This window comes from Rhyacophila brunnea, unplaced genomic scaffold, assembly GCF_057557595.1.
Source record: "Rhyacophila brunnea isolate RB1 unplaced genomic scaffold, BYU_Rbru_1.0 scaffold_10, whole genome shotgun sequence".
NCBI lineage: Eukaryota > Metazoa > Arthropoda > Insecta > Trichoptera > Rhyacophilidae > Rhyacophila > Rhyacophila brunnea.
Window position 1 is genome coordinate 16,297,939 of NW_028232752.1, and position 27,938 is coordinate 16,325,876.

The 27,938-nt window shown below is 33.9% G+C and overlaps 1 protein-coding gene across 1 annotated transcript in view; it reads left to right on the plus strand.

Moving 5' to 3' along the window:
• LOC147078937 (uncharacterized) overlaps positions 1–27,938 on the plus strand; it is a 286,232-nt gene that overhangs the window by 141,639 nt on the left and 116,655 nt on the right. Inside the window, exon 3 of the mRNA XM_085951493.1 lies at positions 15,215–21,607. Coding sequence (XP_085807619.1) covers positions 15,215–21,607 — 6,393 coding nt within the window. The remainder of the gene's footprint in view (positions 1–15,214; positions 21,608–27,938) is intronic.

A 27,938-nucleotide genomic window follows, 5' to 3' on the forward strand; every position in this document is an offset into this window, starting at 1 on the left:
AGAATCAAAATAAACATTTTAAATTTTATTTCGCCTGCAGAGCTTATTTTTACTATTTTACCCAATATGGTAGGTTTAGTAGCTGCTTATTATACAATACCAACATATTTGTGTAATAAAGCTTCTCGAATGATTTATGTAAGTAGTTTTTTCGTTGACGTTGACCGTCTCTCGTGAATTCGCACATAATCTTAAATAATCTATTATATTTACATTAACGAAATCATTATAATCGTGACAGAACAATAAAATTAAAATACTTACCAACTTTGGTTTGTTACATACAAGTTTTGCATTTTAAGAATATGATTGAATGCAGATGACTTTATTCACAATCCTTCTTGTTGAACAAAGGCTTATGGTTACAATTTAATAATAACCAAAGTGCAACGATCTATTGAACACGAAATAATACTTTTATCCAATTTTCCGGGTATATAGCGGTGCTCAGTGACCACATCTCTGACATCAGCAAGTTTTTTTTTTAATTTTGCCTCGTGAACTGTGCTGTAGTTGAACCTTTTTTTACAGTTCTTTTTGGCCTTTGATTAAAAGAATTAATCTATATTTATTTGACCATTCACAAAAAAACTCTACTAAATTATATTGATTTCAGAAATAATCCTTCTATTAAACCGCGTCATTTATTAATTAACAGATTAAGGGAAGCTCTTGCGAAACTGTGTTATCTACCCGTATTGTTTTATTTTGATTTACTATAATAGCAAAACTTTATTCATTAAATTTAAAATAAAAGCCGATTTAAAGTATACTGCATATTGTTAAAATTTGGACTAGATGTTGATCATAAGTACATATAAAATAGTATTTAAGTTCATAATTTGTAGCTTTCATCGACATATGGCATTGGTGACTATTTTTTATATGAAGCTGGGTGCCTTAATGCGAAACACATTACCGTTAGAACTTAGTATAAGTATGTTTAGCACCCACGGTATCTGAGTTGGTAGAGTCTATGAACTCGTGGGTCGCGGGTTCGATCCCACAGCCGGACAAAAAAAGTTGTTTTTTCAATGTCTGTTTGATCGAGTATCAAATTGACGCAGAGGACGCAATCGAATCGTCAGACGATTTAAAAGAGGAACTCGAAACAATTCGATCCAGTAATTTTTTTTTAAATATGCGTATCTCACAAATTAAGTAGATATAACATATTACACAAAAAAGCATAACTAACATCAAAGGGGCCTATAACATACGAGGGTGGGTCAATAATTCCTTAGAAAAAAGCATTAAAACAGTTTTTATTTTTGTATTTTTTTTTTATTTCGCAACATAATCTCCTTGGAGCTCAATACACTTGGTTAGACGTTTCTCAATTTTTTTTAAACCGTCAGAAAAATAAGTTTTCGGAAGGTCCTCAAAATAAGCATTTGTCCGATCGATGACTTCTTCATTTGAAAAAAAACGTTGTCCACTTAGCCATTTTTGGGAAAAGGAAAAAGTCACTGGGGGCTAAATCTGGGAATACGGTGGGTGGTCGACCAATTCGAACTTCAATTCTTCAATTTTAGCCATTGATCGTAAACATGTGTGAACACGGGCATTGTCCTGATGAAAGAGGATTTTTTTCCTGTTTAAATGAGGCCGTTTTTCTTCAATTTTGTTTTTTAGCTGGTCCAATAAAGATGCATAATAATCCCCTGTTATTGTTTTTCCTTTTTCCAAATAGTCAACGAAAATAATTCCACGTGCATCCCAAAATACAGTAGCCATAACCTTACCAGCTGATTTTACGGTTTTCGCCTTCTTTGGACATGGTTCGCCTTTCGCAATCCACTGCTTTGACTGTTCTTTCGTCTCGGGAGTATAGTGGTGTATCCATGTTTCATCTACAGTCACAAAGCGACGAAAAAATTCATCCGGATTGCGTTGCATGAGCGACAACAGGGCTTTAGAGGCCACCACCCTATTGCGTTTATTGTCGACTGTGAGCAAACGCGGCACCCATCTTGCAGAAAATTTTTTCATGCCCAATTTGTCATGTAAAATAGAAATGACGCTACCTTTTGAGATCCCTGTAACCTCAATTATCTCACTCAACTTTAATCTTCGGTCACTTAACACCATATCGTGGATTTTATTGATCATTTCTGGTGTAGTCACCTCTACAGGACGTCCTGAGCGTGGTTCATCCTTTGTTGATGTACGACCACGTTTAAATTCATTTAACCAGTTATAAATAGTTGCAAGTGAAGGAGCAGATGTGCCGTGAACTAAATCCAACTCATTTTTTATTTCCTTTGCTGTTAACCCTTTTATATTAAAATGTTTAATAACAGCTCTAAACTCAATTTTCTCCATTTTTGTAAACAAGCAATTTTTTTTTTTAAATGTACGAGAAACACACAGCAACCCGACCAATCTGATTGAAACTTCGCAGCATACTGAATCGGTAGTGCCGCTGCATGAAAACAAACCGCTTACAGTACTAGTCGCGCCACCTGTCGGCTTTTCTAAGGACTTATTGACCCACCCTCGTAGCATGAAATAAACCAATAATAATAATTATAATGTGTCATTATTTTTATTCTCAATAATTTTTTTGTTTAATGAAAGGATTTGATTTATGGTTTTAATTTTATTTATTTTTTTATCGTGGGAGGCCTCAAAATCAGTTAGTTCGTCGGGCCTCTACGATCCCAAACATGCCATTATTGAATGTAAGGACCAAGGACTGTTAAACATCTGTTGAAATAATTTTCACGTCGTGGAGACTTTTATGATCCGCTTATGAATGAATATTGAAGTGAATGAAATGGGTATGTTTTTAATGCTCATATTATATAATGATAGGTACTTCTTAATGATTTTAAAAAAGGGCTTTATTAATTTTAGGGGTCACTATTTATTTGTAGTTATAAAACTACTCTGATATGTGGATACATAATTGGTTGATAGACAGAAATGTTTATTATTATTATGGTTGTTTTTTGTATGCACTTGTTCACTGTATTACATTTTTAGGATGTATATATTTAGATACTATTAATTTAGTTAACCATGTTAATAGTTTTAGGTCATATTAGAGTATTCGTGGAACGATTATTTAATTGAGATACTAATTTTATTTTGAACTCTTGATTGGAAGGTTTGATATCGACTAATTAATATAACGTTCGAATGACGAGTACTTAATTGTTGTCTGATCTCGTTACTTATATTTCCTGTTGATGAAGTTATTATAAAAGCTTCACTATATAATAATTATAGTTAGAGCAGAATAACCTGAGTCTAATTTTTATGGGTATATTATCCAGTATCCACCCACGACACATCGGTGTGTCGCGATAGTGCAATTGAGAACCAATGTATTATATTATAAGTATAGTACTTCAGTCACTTTGCTAAATCGTTCAAGGATACAATCTCTAATCATAACCTAATTCGTAATCACTTAATATGCCAATGTCGTATTTAATTCATTGCTTAAATCGGCCGGTGTGTTTTTATATCTTGCCAACATTTCTATAGTGGGCGTCCATCAATGGAACAGATATAAATTAATATATTAATAAAATTATGCATGATAAATTTTATAAGGCCAGACATGACCATGTTTATGGAGAAAAACAATTGTTGTCAACGTTGAATTTTTATGATTAAAAAATAAAAAAGGTATAGTTACAGTTTGGACGACTGTGAACAAAAAGCATACCATTCATAGATACTTTTGTAAATCTCTGGGGGGCAGTGGTGAAGGGTGGAGGTAGACTGTTAAGATCGGACATAAAAAGTGCATACTAAACGTCATGGCCCCCACATACTGAAGCGGGCCCTCAGGCTACGATGTTTGGCGGGCCTCCCAACCTATCGCTAAGGTTAAGGGCAGTGTGGTGTTCTACAGTAGTATTTCTCAAATAACGTACCCGCAAATCTCCAAATAAAGGGTATAATATATTTTTTTAAATCAATTTTTAGTATTTTTAAATAAATCAGTTTGAATTGTCGGCACTCAGCGTCATATTTTGAAGCTCAGATCGCGACCCCCTTTAGTGATAGCTAAGTAACATGTGAACCTTCGCCATGTTGGATAAATAGTCATTTTTATTAGTCAGGAAACACACTAAAAGTAATTATAAAATACAATTTTATCCTTTTAATAGCGATTTTTTTTACTATTAGAGCAAATTTGTGGTGTCTGTATATCTCGCTTAACTGGTTAACCTGCCACGTCGGGCCCCTCCTAAGCCTGGGCCCCAGGCTAGAGCCCTGTCAGCCCCCTCGGTGGGGGCCATGCTAAACATTGTCAGTCATACGTATTTGTTTTCATTAAACTACAAATTCCAGATATTGTTGGTTAGTTTTTAAAATTCAACTAAACCATATCATAATAGATAATAATCAAAAAATGTTCGTCCATTCTTTAAAATATCGGTACAAGTCTGTTTACTGAAAGCCAAGCGGGAACAGTGACAGTTTTCATGGCCAATTTCGGCAAAATTCATGAATGATAACCTAACCTAACCTAAAAAATAATCCAGTATATAGGTTATTTTCAAAATTTGTTTGCTGCTGGCTTCCTTCCACTAATCAGACAAGAACCAAAATATCTAAAATTATGCCATTAACGGCCCACGTGCTAATGGAGCTTTTATGCTATTTTCAAAGCATGATCCTGGGCATTCCTTAAACGTTGTAGATAATCTATTTACATAATTTTGAAGCCTTATTATCCTTTATATTTATTTTAAACATTTGATGACTGCTTAAAGTATATTTATTACATAACATAGTATTCTTTTAAACCTCTCGCTCTAATGTTTTAGAATGTAGTCATATTTCAGTAGGACGTCCATGTGAAGTGGTGTTTTCTTGGTTTTTTGGTGGGGTAAAGATTTTTTATATTTATTATTTTTAAAAGCATTTATAAAACCATTAGTAAAATTTATGTCGACATTATTATAGTGAAATATTTACAATAAAAAATTATATTGATAATCTCTGTGATCCCAAATTTGACAAGAATTAGGCATTTTATTATTCAAAAAATGGGCAAGATTTACACATTTAAAAATAATTTTAAAGATACTGATTATAATTGAAAAACTGTGCACTGTTTTTGTCGAATCGCCCATAGCATAGCTTAACTATTATGGTTTGGTAAGGTAGTGTCATTGATTTGTAATAACTAACCAGCACCATTTGCAATTTGTGTTATTAATTCAATGAAAACAATAATAAAGATGACCGACACAGCTTGGTGTGCACTATTTCTGTCGGATATTAACAGCCTACCTCCACCCTTTGCCACTGCTGGGGGAGGGCACATACTTCTAGTAAGAGAATATAAAAGCTGCAATTTGATAAATTTACGCAAACACAATGAAAAATGCGTCACCTTCTGGGTATGGTTGTAGACATGTACAATTTGCGAGTGTGGAGTAATATGGGATAACTGAAACATGTTATTTTTAATATTCACGTGTGCGTGTATCCTAAGATGCATTAATGTTTGACACGTAAATTCCAATTCAATATTGGTAGGTAATATTTGTGGATATTCGGGGTCTTTCGTATTTCTTGCGTTTAATAGTTTATCTCTTATTAAATCATTAACCAAAACTGTATTTGTTTTTGGTGACTGGTTGTTCTGTGACTTTACTAATTTATTACGCATCTAAATCGTTTAAAAGAAAAAAAATGCTATATATAAATACTCGACTACCTACAATTTAGATATAAAAGTTTTTCAGAGCTTTATAAAAAAATTCAATTCCTTGGACGGACCGAATGACAAAATCTTGACGTTCTCATACGAATGGGAAAGGAGCGAGAAGTTCTGCGTGGTATCGAAACCGGAAAACTACAATACCTCGCTCACATTATGAGAGGACAAAAGTACCTACAGCATTCCTCAAATGATCAATGGATCAATGAAAATGATCGATGAAAAACGATGGAAAAGATCAATGACGACCTTAGCTCTGGACTACGCCGCGTTTTGTAGCTGAAGAACTTCGGTGATTTGTACGAGTGTAGCTTCACCAAAGATAACCCTGCCGATAGGAGAACTCCGTTTGGACAAGGCACAAAAAAACGATAAAAAAATTAACGCATATAAAGCAGTTTTATGTCTCAACTGTAAAATTTCAGAATTGTCACATTTAAGGTAATGGCAGCTCGACGACGATTATTATGGTAATTTTGTACAATTAAAATATTTTAATTTTACCACGATAACATAATCTATTAAATTAGTACATAGCTTTCACACAATACAAGAATATGTTCACATTTTCTTTTACCTACTTACCTAAGTTACCTTAAAATAATGCTTTATGTATAGTAAAATGTAGAGTACAATAGGTACTTTTAGAAATTGCGTTGTGATTCATATAATATAATTATGTATTCTATCATTATTTAATAAAATACATATAAATTATTTTATGTCAATCAAAGGAACCTCATTACCACACGATAATAAAACATTTCCAACATACTTACGACTAGGGATTCGAATCCCGGGATCCCGAGCTATTTTCGATACCTATGAATCCCGGGATTGATAAACATAATCCCGAAACTTTCGGGATTGATTTTTTTTATCAATTTTTATGGAAAATAAAATAAAAACGAAAATATAACAGAAAAAATACTTTTAATAACAAATCACTACATTAGAAATAAACTGAGTTTGAATAAAGTTTGATTTATACGCATGTGTAAGTTGCCGATTCATTTTATTTTTTCACATAAATTAATAAAAATGAGAAAGATTGGAAAAAAACAATGCTTCGCACTTTTAACAAAGTAATTACACCATGATGTCATACGTTTTACGGCGGTTTCATATTTGGCTGACTAATTAGATTTATGAAGCGGAAAGGCCATAAGTACACTATGGTTATTTGCTTTACTATTTTAAATCTCGCTAATCCATTCATTAAGTCTTTACTATCAGAAACAGCAATCTCATATTAAATTCACCTTATTATTTATATTACAATATTATTAACCTTATGTATTTCCAAGATTGAACGTAGATTTACAATAATAACAATAAATGTCTTACTTAAATAGTATAAATTATACTAGATTTGTTTTTGAGCGATTTTATCACTGTTATTTGTAAATATAAAAAAAATATATTAACAATGGAAAAAAATGCCAATCCCGGGACCAGTCCCGGGATCCCGGGATTGTCAAATTGTAATCCCGAAATCCCGGGATCAGAATTTTGGCTCGGCATTAGATTCCCTACTTACGAGGCTTTATAATGGCTTGTAAATTTCTTTACTTATAGATAATGTAATTTTTTTTATACTATTATTGTTAACAGTAAGAAACCATAACTATTCTTCAGTTGTATTTTTACAATACGATATAAGTAGGTATCTATAGTATGAATGAACTCAGGTTCCTGTAACGAATTCCTGTGGAATTGTAAAACAGTTGTACCTATCATGTTTTGTATGCATTAGTTTTTTTCTATGACAGGGCTATTCAATCTAAACCCGAGGATGACGTTACATCTAGAATAATAAAAAAACGCTATCGGAAAGATATATTCGCGGTTAAATAAATTTTCCTTTTCAATTTTATAGCTAGAATAATAAATAAACACTGTTTGAAAAGTATATTCGTATATAAATAAATCTTGCTTTTCGATTTGTCAGTATAATAATTACAAGATAAAAATAACTTATACTTACCTACAACGTTTTTAAATTTTCTGTTGAATTATTATGCTCAAACTTGTACTTGGTATGAAGTAAATAAAAAACAAACAAACAAACATTAATATAGAATACTGAAATGTCATTTTGCCACCCCCTTAGCAACTAATAATAGTCTTTTACTATTTACGGATTTTTCTGAAATAACTTTCCATACAAAACCGAATTAACTGAAAATTAATTCAATTCTGCTTATGGCTAAAAGTATTAAAAGAATGCATTGGCATCGTGTTCTGATATATTCTAAAAGTTTCAAATGTCTAGCTAGTCGGGAAGTTAGTTAAAAATCAATTGCAAGATTTGTACTGGAAAAACAACCACTGGACAAACAAGAAAACGAGCTAATAAAAACGATGTAAAAATGAAAAGAATTACTCACAGTCGTTTCGCAAGCTGTGTTTTAAATATATCTGATACTTGCAACATATAAGTTAAGTTATTAATATAAGTTAACGTTAAGCTATAGTTAACATTATCCAGAAAGCTACCAGTCTACAATTTGGACAATATCTTATCTTATCTTATCTTTTAACACGATGCAACTTATTTTTTCTACTTTCTGCATACATCATACCGGCTCTATTCATATATTGTTCTACAATTCCATAAAGAAAATTCACTAATCGCTGAATATACCAACAACGATTTGTAAAATACAGTCACACTACATTAAAATAATACAATTTATTATTCCATTTTTCTCGATAAAAGTTCTTGCCAGTAATAGATATAAATATGGCATTTATGATTATAATGCTGATTTCTCGACTTTTTTCATTTATTAAGATTCGATAATTCTTGAAATCAAGAAAATTCGTTTTCTCATAAATTTGATATTGGTTTTCTGATTTATCAAGAATTCCCAAGATTGTCATGAATACGAAAATTACCTCCCCTTGTCGATCTTTTAATTTTTTTTACCTCTTCTGGCCAAATCTTTTTAACTTTTTAAATTTAAGAAACTGTTCCAGTGCTTTTTTTGACGGATAAATCAAATTTTATTCGATTTTTAAAATTCTGGTTGTGGTCGGCAGCGTAGCCTAGTTGACAATTTCACAATTTCTTGAGAATCTCACTAATGATTTATCTAGAAATGGGAAATCTCGATATTTCGGTAAAATAATTTCTTTATCTTCGAAATTGTCTTTCTGAATATTTCTCGAGAAATCCCTAGACGAGATTTGTCTATCACAATCTTTAATCACCAAAAGTGCCTATTTTTCTGTTCTATGCGGACTGGTTACTTCCTGCATAAATGTACTCATTACTATAATATTAATACTATGGTATTTGATGGAATTTGAATTTAAATTCTAATTGATTTAAGTTTTGTACTATTTCATTTAAGTCATTTTTTGCGACCCGGGTTTCGACTTTTGGCATCTTCAGGCACTATTCGCACTCACCAATGGTAAATACACACTGACAACGAATACACTTAATTCTAACTTATATAATAAATAAATACGATAAAGTAGTACATAAATCTATAATAATTATGTAAAGCGTTCTGGTGTAGTTCATATCATTATTTTTTACTGATACTATGACCTCAAGTCTTTATCACTGATCATCTGCGAAATCAAAACAATATAATACATACTCCGTTGTGTCAAAAGACTTTACCTATACTATAACTACACATTGTAACAATAAAGTTTCTAAAAATAAATTCATCACCGTCACGAAGCGTATATATTCACAGATCATCTTTATTATTATAACTTTTCTAGTAACATTATTTATTCCATAGTTAAAGATACAAATAAACGAGTTTCGCGGTTGCGCAACATGCATCACGAGGTTGCCTTGTCAGTCGCTGCGTGCAACTTTTGTTGCAGTTTGCAACAGTTAATCTAACCTTAAATTAAATAACATGTTGTGAGAGAATTGAAATAATAGTTTGTAATGTTCATAATGTGTGAAATTAATTAAATTGAATACTTGTGCTTTATGCGTAAGTGTTGATATGGAGGTGTTTATGTCGGAGGGTTTATTTTGACTTAGGCCTTTCGATCATGGGGAAACTAAAATCTAAAATCCGACGAACTGGTTGCTGATGGAACTCAACTGGCCAATGACTGATGCTTCACATTCGGCTCTACTGAAACCCACTTGCAATAATAATCTCATAACCTCAAACTATCAAATCCATTATCATTCCTCCTTCATTCTAAGCCTTTTCCGTAATATCTTTACGGGAATATTCTCGTAGTCTGTAATTAGTATTTCTCAACTTCTGCCACAAATTTGAAATTAAAAATCGGTTTGCCCATCTTTAACTTTTGACGTCTTGACTTGTTATTGCTGGTTTAGTTCAGTTCAGTGCTACCAGTTTTGGTAAGAAAATATGATTTTTCATCGAATCTATTGATGATATTGGCACCACTGTTTTATGGGTGACTAGCATGTCGCGTCTCTTCAGTTTAGTAGCGAACGTTTTGAAACTAAGAGAAACTTATCTTGCCATGAGCGACCCGCCGTTGAAATACGAGTACATTACCTAGATACTGGCTGGAATTTTAGTTTCAGTCTCGTCTTTTTTTAGTATTCTCGTGAGCGGGAAGGCTTATTGGAAACACAGATTCGGGGAAATTAAATTTTAGGTAGGAATATTTTACACGCAAGATAAATACATATTATGACATAGATTAGATGCTGATAGAAGTAACAAAAACCTAATAATTGTAAAGATATCATAGGCACTTTGTTGTTAGGGGTGAAACACAATTCATTTACCTTGTGCACTGACTTTCGTTGGCGTTTATAAAAATCAGCTGGTAGGTAGGTGCCCGTACTTTGGCGCGAAAAAGGTGGCCTATGATACAGTCAAGGGCTAGTTGCCGACTAAATATTATCTTTTTCTTCCAGCCACGCGACCCCTCGCGAGTTCGAAGTAAATGCACTAATTTCATTATTTCAAAATTCGTGGAATTCATTGTTTTATTGTTGTGCGTAGATACTGGTCTGTCAATTATCGGCCGACTCGTTTCAAAGATACAAATATTATTAATACTTTGGACGCTGAAGACGCACCTGGCGCGTAATGACTAGGCGGCCGATCGATGTAATTAACGTGCATTTTAAAGGTGGTAATTAAAAAATCATTATCTAGTCAGCAGCGAATAAGGGATGAAATACTATTCACCTAATTCTGTTGACTAAAGGATTTTTCATGGTAGATTTAGGCATTTATTACGTTAATTGGTATTAGTATATTTCTGTCGTTAAAACTGTCAACAGTCGTTTTGCCGTTTTCAAAAACTGTGGCATAAGTACCTTAGTGGGTCTATTCTATTCACAAGGCGGCTATCTGCGGTAGTTTATCATAATTGAGGCGGTTAATTATTACAATAAGTTAATTAACCGTTTAAACTCTCAAAAGGTGCTATGTTTGAACAGGCCCTCTCTTGTCTGTGTTAACTTTTAGAGTGAGATAGACAGATTTGACAGTTTACACGGCTAACTTATTGTTACAATTATAATACCTTAATACATATATACGATAAACTACCGTCAATAACCGCCTTGTGTATAAAATAGATCCACAAGGGGTTTAAAAGTAAGTTTGAGAAACAAAATTTTTTGTCGAATAATCATATACTACATCAATAATTCATCAACATCGCTCCGCCATTTCATTTTTTCAATGCATTCGATGCTGCCAACGCAGGGAATATTATTTTTGTATAGTTAGGTACCTACCAAATCTTCCACAATTCTCGTCAACCGTAGTAAGGCCGGTATTGGACTATCAAAGATATTTTATCAAATTTTTACTTTTATTTTAAGAGCATTCTTTTATAAAACACGAGAGGGCGTATTATTATACTGCATATAATATTTTATAGAAGTTAAGTTTAAAAAATGGACAACGAACGTATGTATGTTGGCTTTACGTTTATGTTTCCAGCCTTTAATATCAATTTTTGTTACCTGGGTATCTAGTGATTATTATCTGTGGGTATATAGCAATTAATATTTTTCATATTCTACTATAAATATTTTTTTTTGTTAATTTATTGCCGTCTTCCATTTTTTTATTTAGTAATGAACTGTCAAAACTACAGTGCATACAAATTTTAGTTGGTCTACTGATAATGATATGAATATACAATAGGTATATTAGATTAAAGGTCACATTTGCTTGAATTTTTAGAAGATACTTATGATATTATAATAACAGTAGGTACGCTTTGAAGACCACTAATCTATTTTTCTTCGTAAAATAGTTGATTTTTATACATTTTTGTGAATCAACTGAATTTTAAAAATGTCGTCTGGCAACATTGCGAAAAAACTCTTTACCATTGACCAGTGTTTCCCAACCTTATTTGTGCCATGCCCCACTTCCCCCCTTTCAAAATTTCATAGTTAACTAACAAATTCTAAAAATAAAAAGAATTGCTTTTAATAAAAAATGCACATAGGCAATATTATTTTTGTAGGTATATAGTATATAAGATGTACAACTCGGAAGAAAATTAGTGCGATCCTTTTGCTTGATGTGAGCTGCGAAGAGTTTTTATGTGAGGTACTAATTTGGTCAATTTTAATCATGAATCTGCACAGGTTATGATATTATCAAAACGATTTCTTTTTTTCAGAAACAAATCATTTACAGCGCTAAAGCATTCAACTAAATATTATGATGGGAACGGCAACAGTAATTTTCTGACAGTCATGGTTGCAATATCAAAAAAATATTTTCGAAAATGCATTTTTTAACAAATAAAAATGTAGGTACCAAATATTAATGATTTGCACGTGGCCCCTCAAAACATTCAAATTGCCCCCCGGTGGCACACACGATGGCATCGACTAATTATTGATAAACGTTAATGTGGTATTAATTTTTATAAAATATCCTTTATTATGAAAGACATCTTTTTATATAATATAGACCAGCTATAGTTAACCTTTTTATGTTTACGTGCCAAAATATTCGAAAATATGAGTGGCGTGCCAATTACTAATATTGAGGGTAACTTTTAAATTAGGAACCGTATTATGTGCCTATTAGTAGTAGATGTTAATTGATTGTTATAAATTTACGGAAATATACTTATATACTGTCAACTTCACAAAGTAATAGTAAAAAATGAAATAATAAACAACAAATTTAAAAGCGTCATTTGTTATTGTTTGTAATAATACGATAAATATTGGTGAAACTCAATTAAATGCAGTGTTTGTTTCTATACAAGCAGAAGACTTGACCAGTTAAATATAAATATTCATTTTAAAAATCGCAACAAATAGGTACGATATTTGTGAATTTACAAGTAGAACGTATAACCACCCAAAAATACCATGCAGGCGAGAAAACTGACGATAACCGATTTACACCAGATACTTTAATTATTAGAAATTTAACATCTTAAAAATGCTCTAGTGAATATACTACATTTAAATGAGATTGTCATAATATGTATACCTACAATTAGAACATATGACCACCCAAAAACATTTACTGGTCACAAACAATTTAAATCAAAATGCTTTTTAATATTACTACAATGACGACCGTCCGGCTAACCCAAACGTAATATTACAAGTGTGATGAAGAATAGTAAACATTATCTTCTAAAAATGCAAACTTATTGTATACAATTGATTTCATCTAAGATTCTTTTGCGTGCCACATGTGGCACGCGTGCCTAGGTTCACCACCGCTGATATAGGCTATTAGTTACACTGTAAAAGATTTTGTAAAATATTATTCGTTTGTCAAAGATATTTGATATAGGGATTGTAATACCGAATGAATACATCAGAACCGGTATTTCGGTATTTCTTATTGAATACCGGTATAAGTCAAACCACAATTTAGAGACAAAGAAGTACCTATCAGTAAATATAACTATTAAAATATATTTAAAACACTATTTTATAACAACCTAAAGTACCAACCTACGTTTATTATGTTGACCTTTGTATATATGTATAGATCATAATATTTTAGAACTACTAATTTTTACAAATACTATAAGCCCGGGTATAGAAAAATTTCTCCGAAATTCAATGTTTGTTGGATGTAGAGTATACGTTTTATAACTTTGCACTTTTTACTACACTAATATGCCTTTTTACCTGACTACCTCGCATAAAATTAGATCAAATGATAATCACTTGTATTAAATGTCGTAATAATAAATAAATAGATAATAATATATTTATATAATAAATATATTTTTAGAACATATTAGTTCATTTCCATCTGTAGCCGGAGTGCAAAATTATGAATCATATACTCAATTGAAATATTTGCCACGGATGTTTTCTTTTCCGATATACGAGTATGTTTATTCATCGCGACAATTCTATAAGTATATTTGAGGGATTTTCTTATAATGTTATTTAACTTCAGTCAATATATTTGCGTTTTGGCAGCATAAAACTTTTAAACTAAATTTAATATAATTACAAAATAGTAGTAGGTAAGTACCTACTTACTTAATAAAAAAATAACATTTAATTGTGAATTTTGAAAAAAATATACACGTGTATGCTTTCTTTACCGAAAATACCGGTGTTTTGAATTTTTGAAGCGGGTAGTTCGGTACCGATAAATAATTAAATACCGGTTTTGAAATACCGGTATTGCAATCCCTAATTTGATAGTTTAATACCGACCTAGCACATAAAGTTCGAATTGCTTCCTCAATCACTTTGATGTTAAATGTTTATTGTAAAAATGCTGTTTGACTACTTTTTTAAACTAGCGGTATCATCAACATAGATCATTAACGATCATCGATATCATTATAAAGGACGTGTAATAATTATCTAGAAACTATTTTACATCTGTATCTATTAATAGTCTAAATTCTCAGAACGCGATGATCGCATTTCTATAACATACTTATTTCTTTGACGATTTAACACGTTATTATTCAATAAAGTAAATGCCATAGATGTTCAGTCACCTCTGAAATACTATTTTTTTCGTTTTCAAAATTATCTCATAATAAGTAGGTATCTCAAAAGATACATACCTATATCAAAATAACATAGATGCTTCCGAAACTAGGTATCTCTCACATAGGTAATATTTTTGTCATTTGTAAAAATGGGTCTAGGACGCTTTGGCGGCCTCGGGCGATTGACCGCCGGTACAATTAGACGCCGGTACAATTGGCCTCCTGGACGATCGGACGCCGGCCCAATTTGCCGCTGGGAGGATTGAACGCCGCACGGTTGAATTAAATGCGCAAAGGAAAAGACGTACGTTTTCCAAATCGTGCCATTCCCTGTAAAAGGTCTCAATATTAAGTATATGATACGCACGCAATAAAGTCGTAGTTTGAGACTTTGAAGTTCATACCACTTTAAACTAGACGAGAGCTGGGCATCGTATCAATATTTATGAGCTATCTGTATTGTTGGTTTTAGTTTTAATTACTTGCGTAGATTGTATTATAATATTTATAAATACTTGCCAGCCAATACTCCTAGATTTATTGTTAGTAACTTACATAATAATAATTTTAATCTTTTTTAATTTCCAGGTTCTGGCCTATATCGCGAGGAAGTTTCAGACGTAGATCCAGGTCGCATGCATCCTGAGGACTACAAATTGGTATTCATCAGCTCTGACTCATCATCTAAAGAAGAAGAAAACGAAGACAGTTCATCTTCAGCGTCTTCCATTACCCAAAACTTCAGCTTAGACGACTGCGACTGGGATTATTTCGAATCTGGAAGCAACGCAGTCAAGCCTATACTCAAAGACTGGAGCTGGAATACTCCGTTTGGAAGCCCTAAGGTGTTTAGAAAGCTTTCGGGATATGAATCACCTTATAGTAGCCCTTCTGTGAGAAGAAAGTTTAGAGAAAGTGACACTGACGACGAACCTACAACTAGCAGTTTTTCTCATTCTTCAACAGATAGTCTTTTGGCAAGGAAGAAGAATGCTAAACAAGGATACAGTAGTTACAGGAGAAATGTTTCTGAAGTGTCTTCAAGAAATGAAGAGGTGTGTTCGTTAGTCGACAGCATGAAAGCTGGATCTGTGCATTGTGCGGCTGACTCTGCGAGCTGCCGAAATTGCGGTTCTATTCCAAGATATGTCCCGGTCCCAGTTCCTGTTCCCGTGCCAGTGCCTGTTCCTCTATGGGATTCTATGCTTGTTTACCCAGACGTCATGAAACTCAGACTCAAGGGAATAGGCTGGCCCTTTCAGCATGATTTTTTGCCATCTTCTCTCGATCTCACAGCTTTTCAAGAACGCGACCTGTCTTTAAACCGAGAAAAACAGGCGGAGCAAGAGGTGATTATTGACCAAAAATCTATTCAACCGGACACAACTGAAGTAATTTCTTCGGCTACTGAAGATTTATCTCTATCGAAACTACTGGCTAAATCATCTGAAGGTGACATAAGTTATTCTTCAAGTGCAGATAAGCAATCTTTTAGTGATAATTTAAAATCTATATCGAATGACAATATAGTAGCAGAAAAATTTCTGAAGGAATCCAATAAGGAAAGTAATCAATTGTTACCAAATGCTATAAAAAATTCTACTGTGACTGATGATTCAAATATAAATATGAGTGATTCTTATCAATCTGACAATAGTGATGAAAAGGTAGTTCAGGAAGGTGATGTAGCGGAAGGTATGTCAGAAAATTCAGGTGGTATTTTGGACTCTATTATAAAACGTGATTTAATTACAAAAATATCCTCCACGTCGTGTTTGAATGATACATCGAACTGCAGAATTGGTTTGTCGCAGATTATAGGCGAATCCAAGAAAATATCTCTAGCTGCAATTAAAATACATTCTGATGCTCCTGATAACTATTTGGAATCACTACAGACACTCTCGCAAACTCATTTAACGAATTCTAATAATTTATCAAAAATTAAAAATGAAAAAACAGTAACCTTTGAAGACATAGACAACGTTATAATATTAGATAAGGATACTGAAACTTCATTGAATGATGGTATGGAAGCGGAAAGTATTACAAATGAAGTTTTAGTAGATTCAACATTGGTTGTTGATGAGTTAGTGGCAGATAATGATAATATTACAGAAAATATATCAGAATCATCAATAAAAGATAACAAAAGCGAAATAATTCCTTCGTTGAAGTCAGACGTGCTCACGCCGCGTGACGGTACCATACTAACCACTTCGCCTGATACGGTGAGCGATTACGATAAGAGTTCCAAAAGCGACGCACGAACTGATACGGCATTAGTTCAAGAGAGTGATTTGCCGAGTAGCGAAGTGATGGTGCCGGATCCTAGCAAAGACTTAGAAATCGTGCGAGGTCGCGAAACCATAATCCTAACTGGTGATTCCATCGATGACAACACAGATGGTTTTGTCGCTTCAGAGTTACTAGGGTATTTGGCAGTTGACAATGCTTTCGATTCTTCGTCAGAATCCGCGGCCTCCAGTGACGCAGAAGACGATAGAGTGCCCGTGCGACGTAGTTATAATATAATGCCAGCGAGTGATGATGAAGTTGACGTTTCAGTAGACGTCTCCAATACGAATGAAGGAAATTCGTCAGAGTCAGAGTCTGAAAAATCTGACGTTGAAATAAATCTTCTACAAAAAGGATTTTCAGAAGTTTTTGAAGTGAATACTGAAGATTTTTCTTCTAGTAATGAAGACGATACGTCAGACAATGATACCGATACTGAAAGAGATTGTAGTGTTACTTTGAAATATATTAGAGATTTGGATTCTGATCCTGTTCCCACGACTATTGAAGAGGCGGCGAAGAATCTCCAGAATGTTTCGGAGAGTGAGCGTGAAGTGGGTGGTGTTGTTGAAAAGGATGCGGGAGAAATGACGGCGGGCGACGAACCGCAACGGGACGGCGTAACACTTGCTCAACGGTCGCGGCGATCCGCTTCGCGGGATTCGATCCCGCAACACAATGGACGCCCTCCGACCGGAACGACTGAGTCACTACTCCCGCCCGAAGACCTCGGTGATGATGATGACACCGCTTCGACGAATGACTCTGTGACGGATGCACCCGCATCGTCCTCCTTGCAGGCCAAGGATTTGAGCTCTAAATCGTCGTCGATCAAATTCAAGAATTTCTGTGATGTCAATATGTTGGATACAATTGAAAGCCACAACAGAAGTAATGGCTATCAGGAAAATCACGTATTAGATCATCAGGAAAAGATCCAGAAAAATGTTACTTTTTGCGAAGTCGAAAGCATTGATATTTCTGATGATGAAAACATAGATAAAGTAGAACAAATTATTAGTCTGAAAAGCCTGATACCTATTACTGACGTCTCGTCAGTAACTACAGATGAAATCAGTATTGAACCTAAAGAAAATCTAAATCATGTTATAAGCTTGGAAAGTTTATTAGTAAAATGCAATGAGAATGATTCATATGCAATGCAATTAAATGACTCAATGAAAGATACTGAAATATTAATCGATGATAAGAATGGTGATAAATTCATTATTGATAAGGATTGCGAACAAAATTCTGGCCTGTTTATTGAAAATGAAGTCAATATTATGAAAAATTCTCAGAATATTGATGTTTTGAATATTACACAGCTGAATGATAAACTTGACAGTGATAAGATAACAACCAATTTATACGCGTCTGAATTTTCCGTTCCTGTTATAAATAAATATTTTGATTCAGAGTATAATATACCTATCGATCTTGTATCTATAACAAATGAGTCGTTGGGAGATGAAAATTTCAAAGGATTAATTAAAGACCCTAATTGCATTGCGGATAGTAGTGTTTTTATCGAAAAAACGAGGATAGACGTTTACTGTGATACACCGGATGTTACCGAGTTGGAAATTTCGGGAGTGAAAGAAAACTTGGGCGAAAACGGCGTCGATTTAGTAAAAGGCATCGAGCGCACTTTGAGCGAACTGCTAATCAAAGAGGCTACCGGCCGGCCGGAGAAATCGTACCGCGACGGCGAAGCGGGGAAGGAGGATTGTTTTCCGCGGAGGGGGGGTGATGTGGTGGAATCCGCGCGCTCACCAGTAGACGTAGAGCGGCGGTCGCGCGCGGACCGCAGCGCTCGATATACGAGCCGCGTTATGATCACGCAAGAGGCACCGCCTCAAGTGAGCGTCGTGACAAGCGACACCACCAAACTAATGGCAGACGTGACAGTGCAACATACCAATGGCCAGATGAAAGAAATCACCCGCGACATTTACGACGACGAAGACGACATCCATGGTACCATCAACGGTGGAGTGAACCGACAAAAGTTTGACAGTGATGTGACTGTGGTCACCAACGGGGATACCCTCTCCGCGGTGGTGTGCTTAGAGGAAGGTCTCGCCGATGACGATTCGTGGGTGGAAGACGTCAGCCACGAAGAGGACGATTTGGTCACCACTTCACCTACGGACACGGATTCGGGTGACGAGGTGACTCTTTCATGCTCAACAGACCGCGAAGAAGAACTTGCAGCTTATCGCATGTCAGCTATTGATTTTACCTTGCACACTATCGTCGAAGAAAGCTGCGAAGAGAGCGAGGCTGAGCAAGGCGTTCGAAAGATAAGACCCATATCTGTGACTGAATTGGAAAAATACTTTTTCTTCGGCTTAGGCGATGGGCAGCATCCGCTCAACGAAGATGACGATATATCTGAAACGAGTAGCGTATGCAGTGAAGGTGTGGATTCCCTTCCTGGAAACGAAGACTGTAATGCTGATGAAGGAAAAGATCCAGCGGAATTAGCATCATCACGATTAGAAAAATATTTCCTTACCGGATTTATGGGTTTCCAGGAACGAAGGGATTCAGATGGGTCCGGAAGTGTCGGAAGCGATAGTGAAGGTAGACCAAGTCCTGAACAGAGAAGAAAGCGCCTTGTTAGAGCTAGAGGAACAGGAAGATCTCATTCTTCATCGCTTGATAACCTATTAGCTAATGCCGAACTCTCTGCCACTGAACAACAGACAGAAATATTGATGGATTCAGGAGAGTCTAGCTCTGAAATGGACACCTACGACGAATTGGGTAATTTCGAAAAAACCGATAGCCAAAGTGATACTGTTAAACGAAAAAAACAAAGCAAAAAGCTACGAAACTCGCCCGCTGACGAAAAACGATATTCGATGGAGTTGAGAGAAGAAATCAACGAAGATACGCGATCGGTTTCTGAAGGTGAAGAAGATGGTCACAAAACACCACAGCCTGAGTTCTTGCCACTCGCTTCAGATCTTGCCAACAGCAAAAAGCAAACCAGTCGAGACAGTGGCTTCGTTGGCAGCTGTGATGACCTTTTGAAAAACACCAGTGATACGACTAATGGCAATGATTGGTCTTCCGGTAGAACGCCAGAATTAAAAATAGATTTGGAAGAAATTGCTGAAGAAAATAAATTAGATCTAGAAGATAAAATCGATGTTCCGAATGCGTCTCTTCTAACGGCAAATTCACTTATTCGAAAGGACAGTTTTAATAATTGGTCATCGGATGAAGAAACCAATCTAATGATGAACAAAATGAGACAATTTTTCAAAAGCATGGTAGCAGCATCAGCTAACGCTCAGAATATGCATGCCGCTGCTAATGCTAATTCGAAGCCAACAACCCCAACTCTTAACCGACCGATACCTAGTCCTAGAGCGAAGCGTAGCACTAAGCCTCCCCAGTTAGTATACTTCGAAAGTGAACTCACAAGATTGATGAAGACTGTTCCTGGAATCAGAGATGAAGAAGTAAGAGAAATCGTCGAATATCTTTCAAGTGAAGATACTTGGAGTGATTCCTATGACTCTTCAGATTATACGAGTTCTGACTTAGAAGGAGCTGGGGGTCGAAAATCAGCGTTGCAGCAACAAATATCGGAAAGCTGCAAACAGATCATAACTAACTTCGAATCAAATGGAGCTAATGAGGTGCCGGAAGATGAGGAAATTGTTCCAGACGACGGTTTTAATAAAGATACAGCGTTTGTGTATCAGAAGCTTGTAGCTTCCTTGAATAAGATGACTACTTCTGAACCAGATAAGATGGTTACCGATCAAGTTTCTCCGAGAAGCTCTCCACCACTGATAGCTAAAGTAATGCATCATATTGGAAGCAGGCTGGTAGCACTTATGCATGAAGTTTCCAGTGGAGAGTCACACGCAAGTGTTTCTCCCAAAGTACGCTATCACAAACGGCTCCAACATAAAGCGTCTTCTGCTTCCACTACCGAAGATGATGAGAGTACTGCCGATGCAGCAACGGCTGATAGGTTAGGAGCACTAGAAGATGCTATGAACTATGGACTTCTACCCAGAAGCAAGTCACATGATTTATTACTTGGCGAAGCGGCGAGAAATGCTTTACATCAATCCGGTGGAGTATCAGATATAGCTGAAGAAAGAGAAGCGAGTGACTATGAAAGGTTCTCTTGGAGAGGAAGTTTCGAGTCAGCTCTCATGGCAGCAGATTCAAGAAATAAGCTGTCTTTATTAGGCGCCGATAATTCTGTAAACGGAAGCGCTCTAGCAGCTAAACGAAGATCAGCCGGTGATCTGCTATTCCAACAGAAAAGTCTTTCGAGAGAGCAATTGGATAGAGTGAGAAGCTGTGGATCGATAGGAGGTGCGGCCAGTGAGGAAAGGCTTTGGGTTGGTGGGGCGAGAGGTCCAAGACGGAGATCTAGTGTGCCAGATTCTGGTGATTCGGCTGACGGTGATGAAGAAGAGGACAGTCGACGGCCGAGGGGGGCCACTGGTTCTCTACCAAGGCTGCCGACTGTTACATCTGGGGGTGGTGGGGGTTATGTGAAAAGTGCTAGGTATAGGCCTCCAGGATTCAGCAGAGCTCAGCGTGCTGTTTCAGCACCTGGCTTACATGCAGCTGTGCCGCATCCCCGAAGAGACAGAAGACGAGCGCCACCTGCTCCGCCATCGAATGGATCTACCCTCATCAATGGTGAGTCCATTTTCTTATACTAAATTTTCACTACAGCATACTTATTTAAATTTTTCGACTGTACCTACTAGGTAAAGCTTGTTTAAATAACAATAGTTATATATTACTATTGTGGAATGCAGTAGCGAAGGGTGGAGGTAAGCTGTTAAAAATTACGATTAGATACGACAAAATTGTGCACACTTTTTCATTCATATTTCGTTGGATTAAGAATACATATTACTCATATTATTGGTTTTTTTTTTAAATTCATTAAGCCCTGCCTAAACCAAACTATAATAGATAAAAATATAGTTCTATCTATAAATATCCAAAGTTATGTATGATTTAATTGCATCATTTTAGATATTTTATTGATAGACGAGTATTTTTTCACTATTATCTATTAAGGCTTGGTTTTTGTAGGGTTTAATTGAATTTTCAAAACTAACAAACACTGTCTATACATTGTAGTCTTAGTTTAATGAAAACAGATACTTTTGACTGACAAAGTTTAGTGTGCATTATTTATGGCGGATCTTAACAGCCTACGTCTACCCTTAGCCACTGTTGGAATGCAAAATGCAACAATTTTATTGCAATGGAATGCAGCGATTGATAGTTTAGTAAGTTTATCCCTGTGGATACAGCAACATCGATTGTTTTGTCCGAAGCCTGTCGTCATATTTTTTAAACAATACAGAGTAAAAATAAGTTCGTCTCACAATGCAATTATTACGTCGTAACTGACGTGAGATTCATATTAAAACCGGCTAAGTACATATACATTCAATCCGTCTATAAACCTTAATGCATTTTCACAATTTCTGTGAATTCGACAACAATAATAATTAATTATTATTATTATCTACTTTGAGAGTAATATAAAATCTAAGATAAGATCAATAGTTTATTGCTACTTCCGTACATTGTTAACAAATTTAATTCTTCCGTTCGGCCTTTGAAAATAATAATAAAACCAGAGATTTCTCTACTGTGACGTTTTTTTTTGTATTACAATTTTTATAATACATATAGGTATTATGTATTTGCAATTCGCACCATGAGTACTTCAGTGTATTAACTCCAAAAGTATAGTTTTGAGATATCAACGTTTGAAGTTACAAATCATTTATATCTTTAATATTGGGGTAAGTTTTAGAACTTTGTATGAGGTTAATACTTTAGTATATCAAATCAAAATAATATAATAATGCACCATTGATGCATTACCTTAGCACCAAAAATATACATCACATTAATCCATTACCATAGTATATCTTAATAATAAATGTATAGTAAAGCAGTCAAATTCTTAAAATATTTGCAAAATAAGAAGATAATAAGAAGTAATTCAATTACAACGTATTTCACATATTGTTTGAGTTACTACGAAAAAGCAATAAATAAAGCAAAGAATTCTGAATAAAACTGCATTATTAATAAGATACATATAAGTAATATTAGATAATTTTTGACTTAATACACTAAAAAAGTACTCTTTAGGATAGACGGACAGTTCTCGTAGCAGTTTGAACATGGCACAGACAATAACTGTTCAATAACTGTACGTTAGTGGACACACCACAGATCAGTTTAACTACCCCATTTAAATCTGTCGAACTGTCAACAGACGTGCCCATATACGTACAGTTATTGTCTGTGGCAGATCAAGTGTCAAAAACTATGAAGGTTATGTTCGGGGAGATATTACACAGGGGTATTGTTATAGTTTATAGTTTTAGGTAGAGTATACTTGAACGATATTGATGCACGAATAATTTTACTTTGAATTTATTATGGTTATAATTGTTTTTATTAGAAACAAATTGACATAAAATACACACCTATGACGTTGGTAAAATAAATCATGATTTCGCTAGTGGATTGTGTATTTTATTGATTCACCGAATCAATATTATACACATTCGTGTAAATATAAAATATAATCTTTTCTTTTGAATAAATTATTCCCTTTAATGGACAGTATTAATTTAGTAAGAAAACGGTAATATTTATAAAGGTATTGATTTTATATACAATAAATTTAAACATGCCACAAAATTATATTTACATCAATCATCAGTATAATAATTATTAATTACTATGATATTATTAAAATATATACCTACATTTTATTTAGATTAACGACATTGTCATTCACAATTAGGTATATTTATTTATGTTGTGAACGTCTTAAATTAATAATTTGTAATATTCACTACATAGAATAAATAAAATTTGAGTACTGAGTTATTAGTCTATATGTTCACAATAACTTTATATTTATAATGCTCTCTAAAATTTTAATATTTATATTATATTGTATAAAATAATATGTTTACATAAATAACTATAACTTTGTTTTACTCTCGTGAAAATAAATAAAATATAATATTTGCGATCTCCGCGTACATAATATTATTACATTTTTCATAATAAATGAATTTGTATTTTATAACAAGCAACACCAGCTGCAGCTGTATCGCGCGGTATATTCTACTTTACGTTACCAGCATCTAACGTCAAACGAGAACTTTCGGCTAGTTGAAATTCCAACAGTTTTACAAAAACACGGGAGTGGGGGGTCGCTGGCAGTTTGAACATGGCACATATCTGAAAGGTCGAAAAGTGTCCGTCTATGGGCGCCGCAGATTATCTACCAAAGATAACTGTATAGTTATTAACTGGCATGTTCAACCTGTTACGAGAACTGTCCGTCTGTGGCCGGCAATAGTGCGAATTATTTCATGGTTTTACAACGTTTGACTCATAATAATTTCGGTTCTTGTCGGTTTAAGGGAAGCCAGCGGCAAACAAATTTTGAAAATAGCCTATATACTGGATTATTTGTTAGGTTACGTTTGGTTAGGTTAAGTTATGTTAGGTTGGGTTAGGTTAGGTGAGGTGAGGTTAGGTGAGGTGAGGTTTTTATTATTGAATACATGAATTTTCATCAATTGAAAAAAATCGGCTATGAACTTTAGCGCGGTTCCCGCCTGGCTTCCCTTAAACTGACATAATTTTTACTAAGTGATTTTTTAATTAAAACTTGAAATATGCCTTATGTAATTAAGTAGATACATAATAAAGTGGTAAGTAAGTAAGCATGTACGTATCTTCATTCTACGCTCACAATGTATGCAGTGATAAATTAACGAAAAACGTTTTTTTTTTTCATAAACGCACGATTTTTTCAAAACAATGCTTACTCACACGTGATACTCCACCTTAATAATTAACGTATTCCACACCTTTATACAATGACTAAAAGTATTTCGATGGCGTTTAATTTAACCTTTAGGTATTTCATGTGAATCATTTCACCGAATTTATTTGACGTTTCAAAAATGTTTTTTATTGAAAAGGCGTATTTGGCATGTTATTCACCCCGTGTGTTGACAATAATTAGTATTCTCCGTGTTTCCCAGAGTCATAACTGCAATATAATGTACATGATTATTAAAAATGGTAAGCGAAATATTATTATTCAGAAAATGTCTTAACCCACAATTAAAGTTGTATTAACATGATACATAAATAAAAATGGTAGTTAGCAGGTTCTTCGTGGGATACTTACATTTCTTCTATGTACCTATAACAGTAGCGAAGGGTGGAGGTAGGCTGTTATGATCCGCCATAAATAGTGCACACTAAACTTTGTTAGCCATACATACGTATTTGTTTTCATTGATTTAATATTACAGTTTACAGATGTTGTTGATTAGTTTTAAAAATCAATTAAACCCTGCCTAAGCCAAGTCATAATAGTTTTGGTTTATCTTGGGCGATATGACAAGATTGTGCCCACTTTTTCATTCATATGTATTTGTTTTCGTTGGATTAATAATACGTATTACACATATTGTTGGTTCATTTTATTTTAAATTTGTTTAGCCATGCCTAAACCAAACTATAACAGATAAAAAAATATTATTATATTTATAAAATATTTAAAGTTATATATGATTTAAATGCATAGTTAATTTAATTGAGTTTTAAAAACTAACCAACACCATCTGTAAATAGTGTAGTCTTACTTCAATGAAAACAAATACTTACTTATAACTGACAAAGTTTAGTGTGTACTGTTTATGGTGGTTCTAACAGCCTACCTCCAACTTTCGCCACTGACTTATAAGGCATAATAATATTAATGTTAAATCTTTTGAATTTGAGACTATTTCGATATAAGACAGTATAAACCAAAGCTGTTACATTAGACGAACATGCATTTTTAATAGTATTGTATTATGTATTGGTGTATGACATAACATCCATATTAAAAAACAATATATGTAAACTGCGCTAACTGATTTTTCCATATCACAATATCGTAAAAATAAAAACTACTTTTAAGTTAGTTGGTTATCATAACTCATAACAACATAACATATAATTTATACGGCTTGCCTTATTTAGATAAGCTGGAAATACGTTTTTATTTATGTTTTTAAAAATTGCCTTCCTTAAACGTGACACGAGCGACTCGGTAAATATTACACAACTCTACCTACTTCTAATATATTAGCAACTTAATATAAACTGATAGAGAATAGTATATTTACTGCTTATACAAATATTTTTCACATATACATTCGACTTTAGAAAGAAAAAAGGAGGTAACCCTCATTTTTTTCAAAATATGTTTTATTGAATACCTAATAACATTGAATACGACTTAATACATATTGTGTCCAAAGGATATTAACTAAAAATAACGCATTTTATTGTTATTTAAATTCAGCTTTAAAATAGGGTGAAGTAGGAAAAAAGACTTAACCACCATTTTTATTGGGGTTTCTTTAATTATCTAAATAATTATATTATACAATTAAAATTTATGTATAATGTATATTTAAATTTTGACCGAAAACCATAAAAAACTTTTTGTGCCTCTGAAATTTGATTTGCGTGGGTTAATTCCTTTTTCCTTTCTACAGTCAAATGATTACGTTTTTACACTGTGATAGTTATTGCCGGTAGTTTTTTTTAATTTAAAGATCTTCTATATTTACCTACAGAGTATTGGGTATGTAATTGCATTGTAACTCCATGAGTAATGCTTTTATATTGTATGCTTATAGGTATTAATCTAAGTATTGTATTTATGGACACGATGGCCGAGCGGCTTAAGCATCAGCCTATAACGTCGTGGTTCCCAAGTTCGAATCCTTTGTCGGGAAAATACACATATTGTAATCGTATTAAAATTTTGTGTTTGAGTCAGAGTTTGAACCTAATAGGTTGAGCAAGTGTCTAACATCCATTTGTAGTAAATACAAAAACATCTGTTAATATACAAACTTCCACTCCGTGGAGGCCCATATTATGGTCTTAATAGGATCGGACATGGTTAAAAAAATGTACATTATAGGTACACACATATTATGATTTATTAATTGAGTCGCCCAATAATTAAATGTCATCGTGCCATATCAATATAACCCACAAATATTTCCCTCCCTTTAAAAAATATATATTAGTAACGCCCTTAAATTATACCTAATTGAATTAAATTAAAATGAACGATGTTTTAAACCGAAGTTTTAGTTAGATATACAATATTTTGTTAGACCTTTTAATCCGATCAACGGTTCACTCCTAATTAACTTATTATGCCCAAATGCACATACTCGTAATTGAAACACGTGGCAGGCGTCATTAATACCATGAAACCGATATGGCATAACGCGCTACGGATATGGGGGTTTATCAATAGGTATACTGCTGATAAATCTGTGGAGTTTGCTCTAATATATTTTTTAAAAAGATTGTTTTAATCTGTCGGTAGGTGTTGATTTAAAAATATAATTATTAAGTTAGTGTATCATTGAAACGATTAGAAAATATGCTATAAGTACAGTAATATAAATTTATTGAACCGTGACACACTAGGTATAATACATTCTGTGGAAAAAAATCACAAGCAAATCGTAAATCTACCACTGTACGAGTATACGCTTTAGGTATAACTTTGTACTTTTTTGTACTACACTAATACGCCTCTTCGCCTGGTTACCTCACATAAAATTAGTTCAAATGATATTTACTTGTATTAATATGTTAGTATAGTAATAAATAAATAGATAATATATTATCTAAAAAATATATTTTTAGAACCAATATAATATTACCTACATCATGTTTATCCTGGAGACGGAGTGTAAAGTTATGAAGTGGCAACTCTACTCAAACGTTATAAATCATTCTGAATTGATTTGAATCAATTTTACTACAAAAAAATAAATATTTACACAAGCCAATAGTTTATTGGATTTAACTAGTATTATTATATAATGATACGAGATATCAATTCTGAGTAGGATAATCGAATCATAAATCATAATAA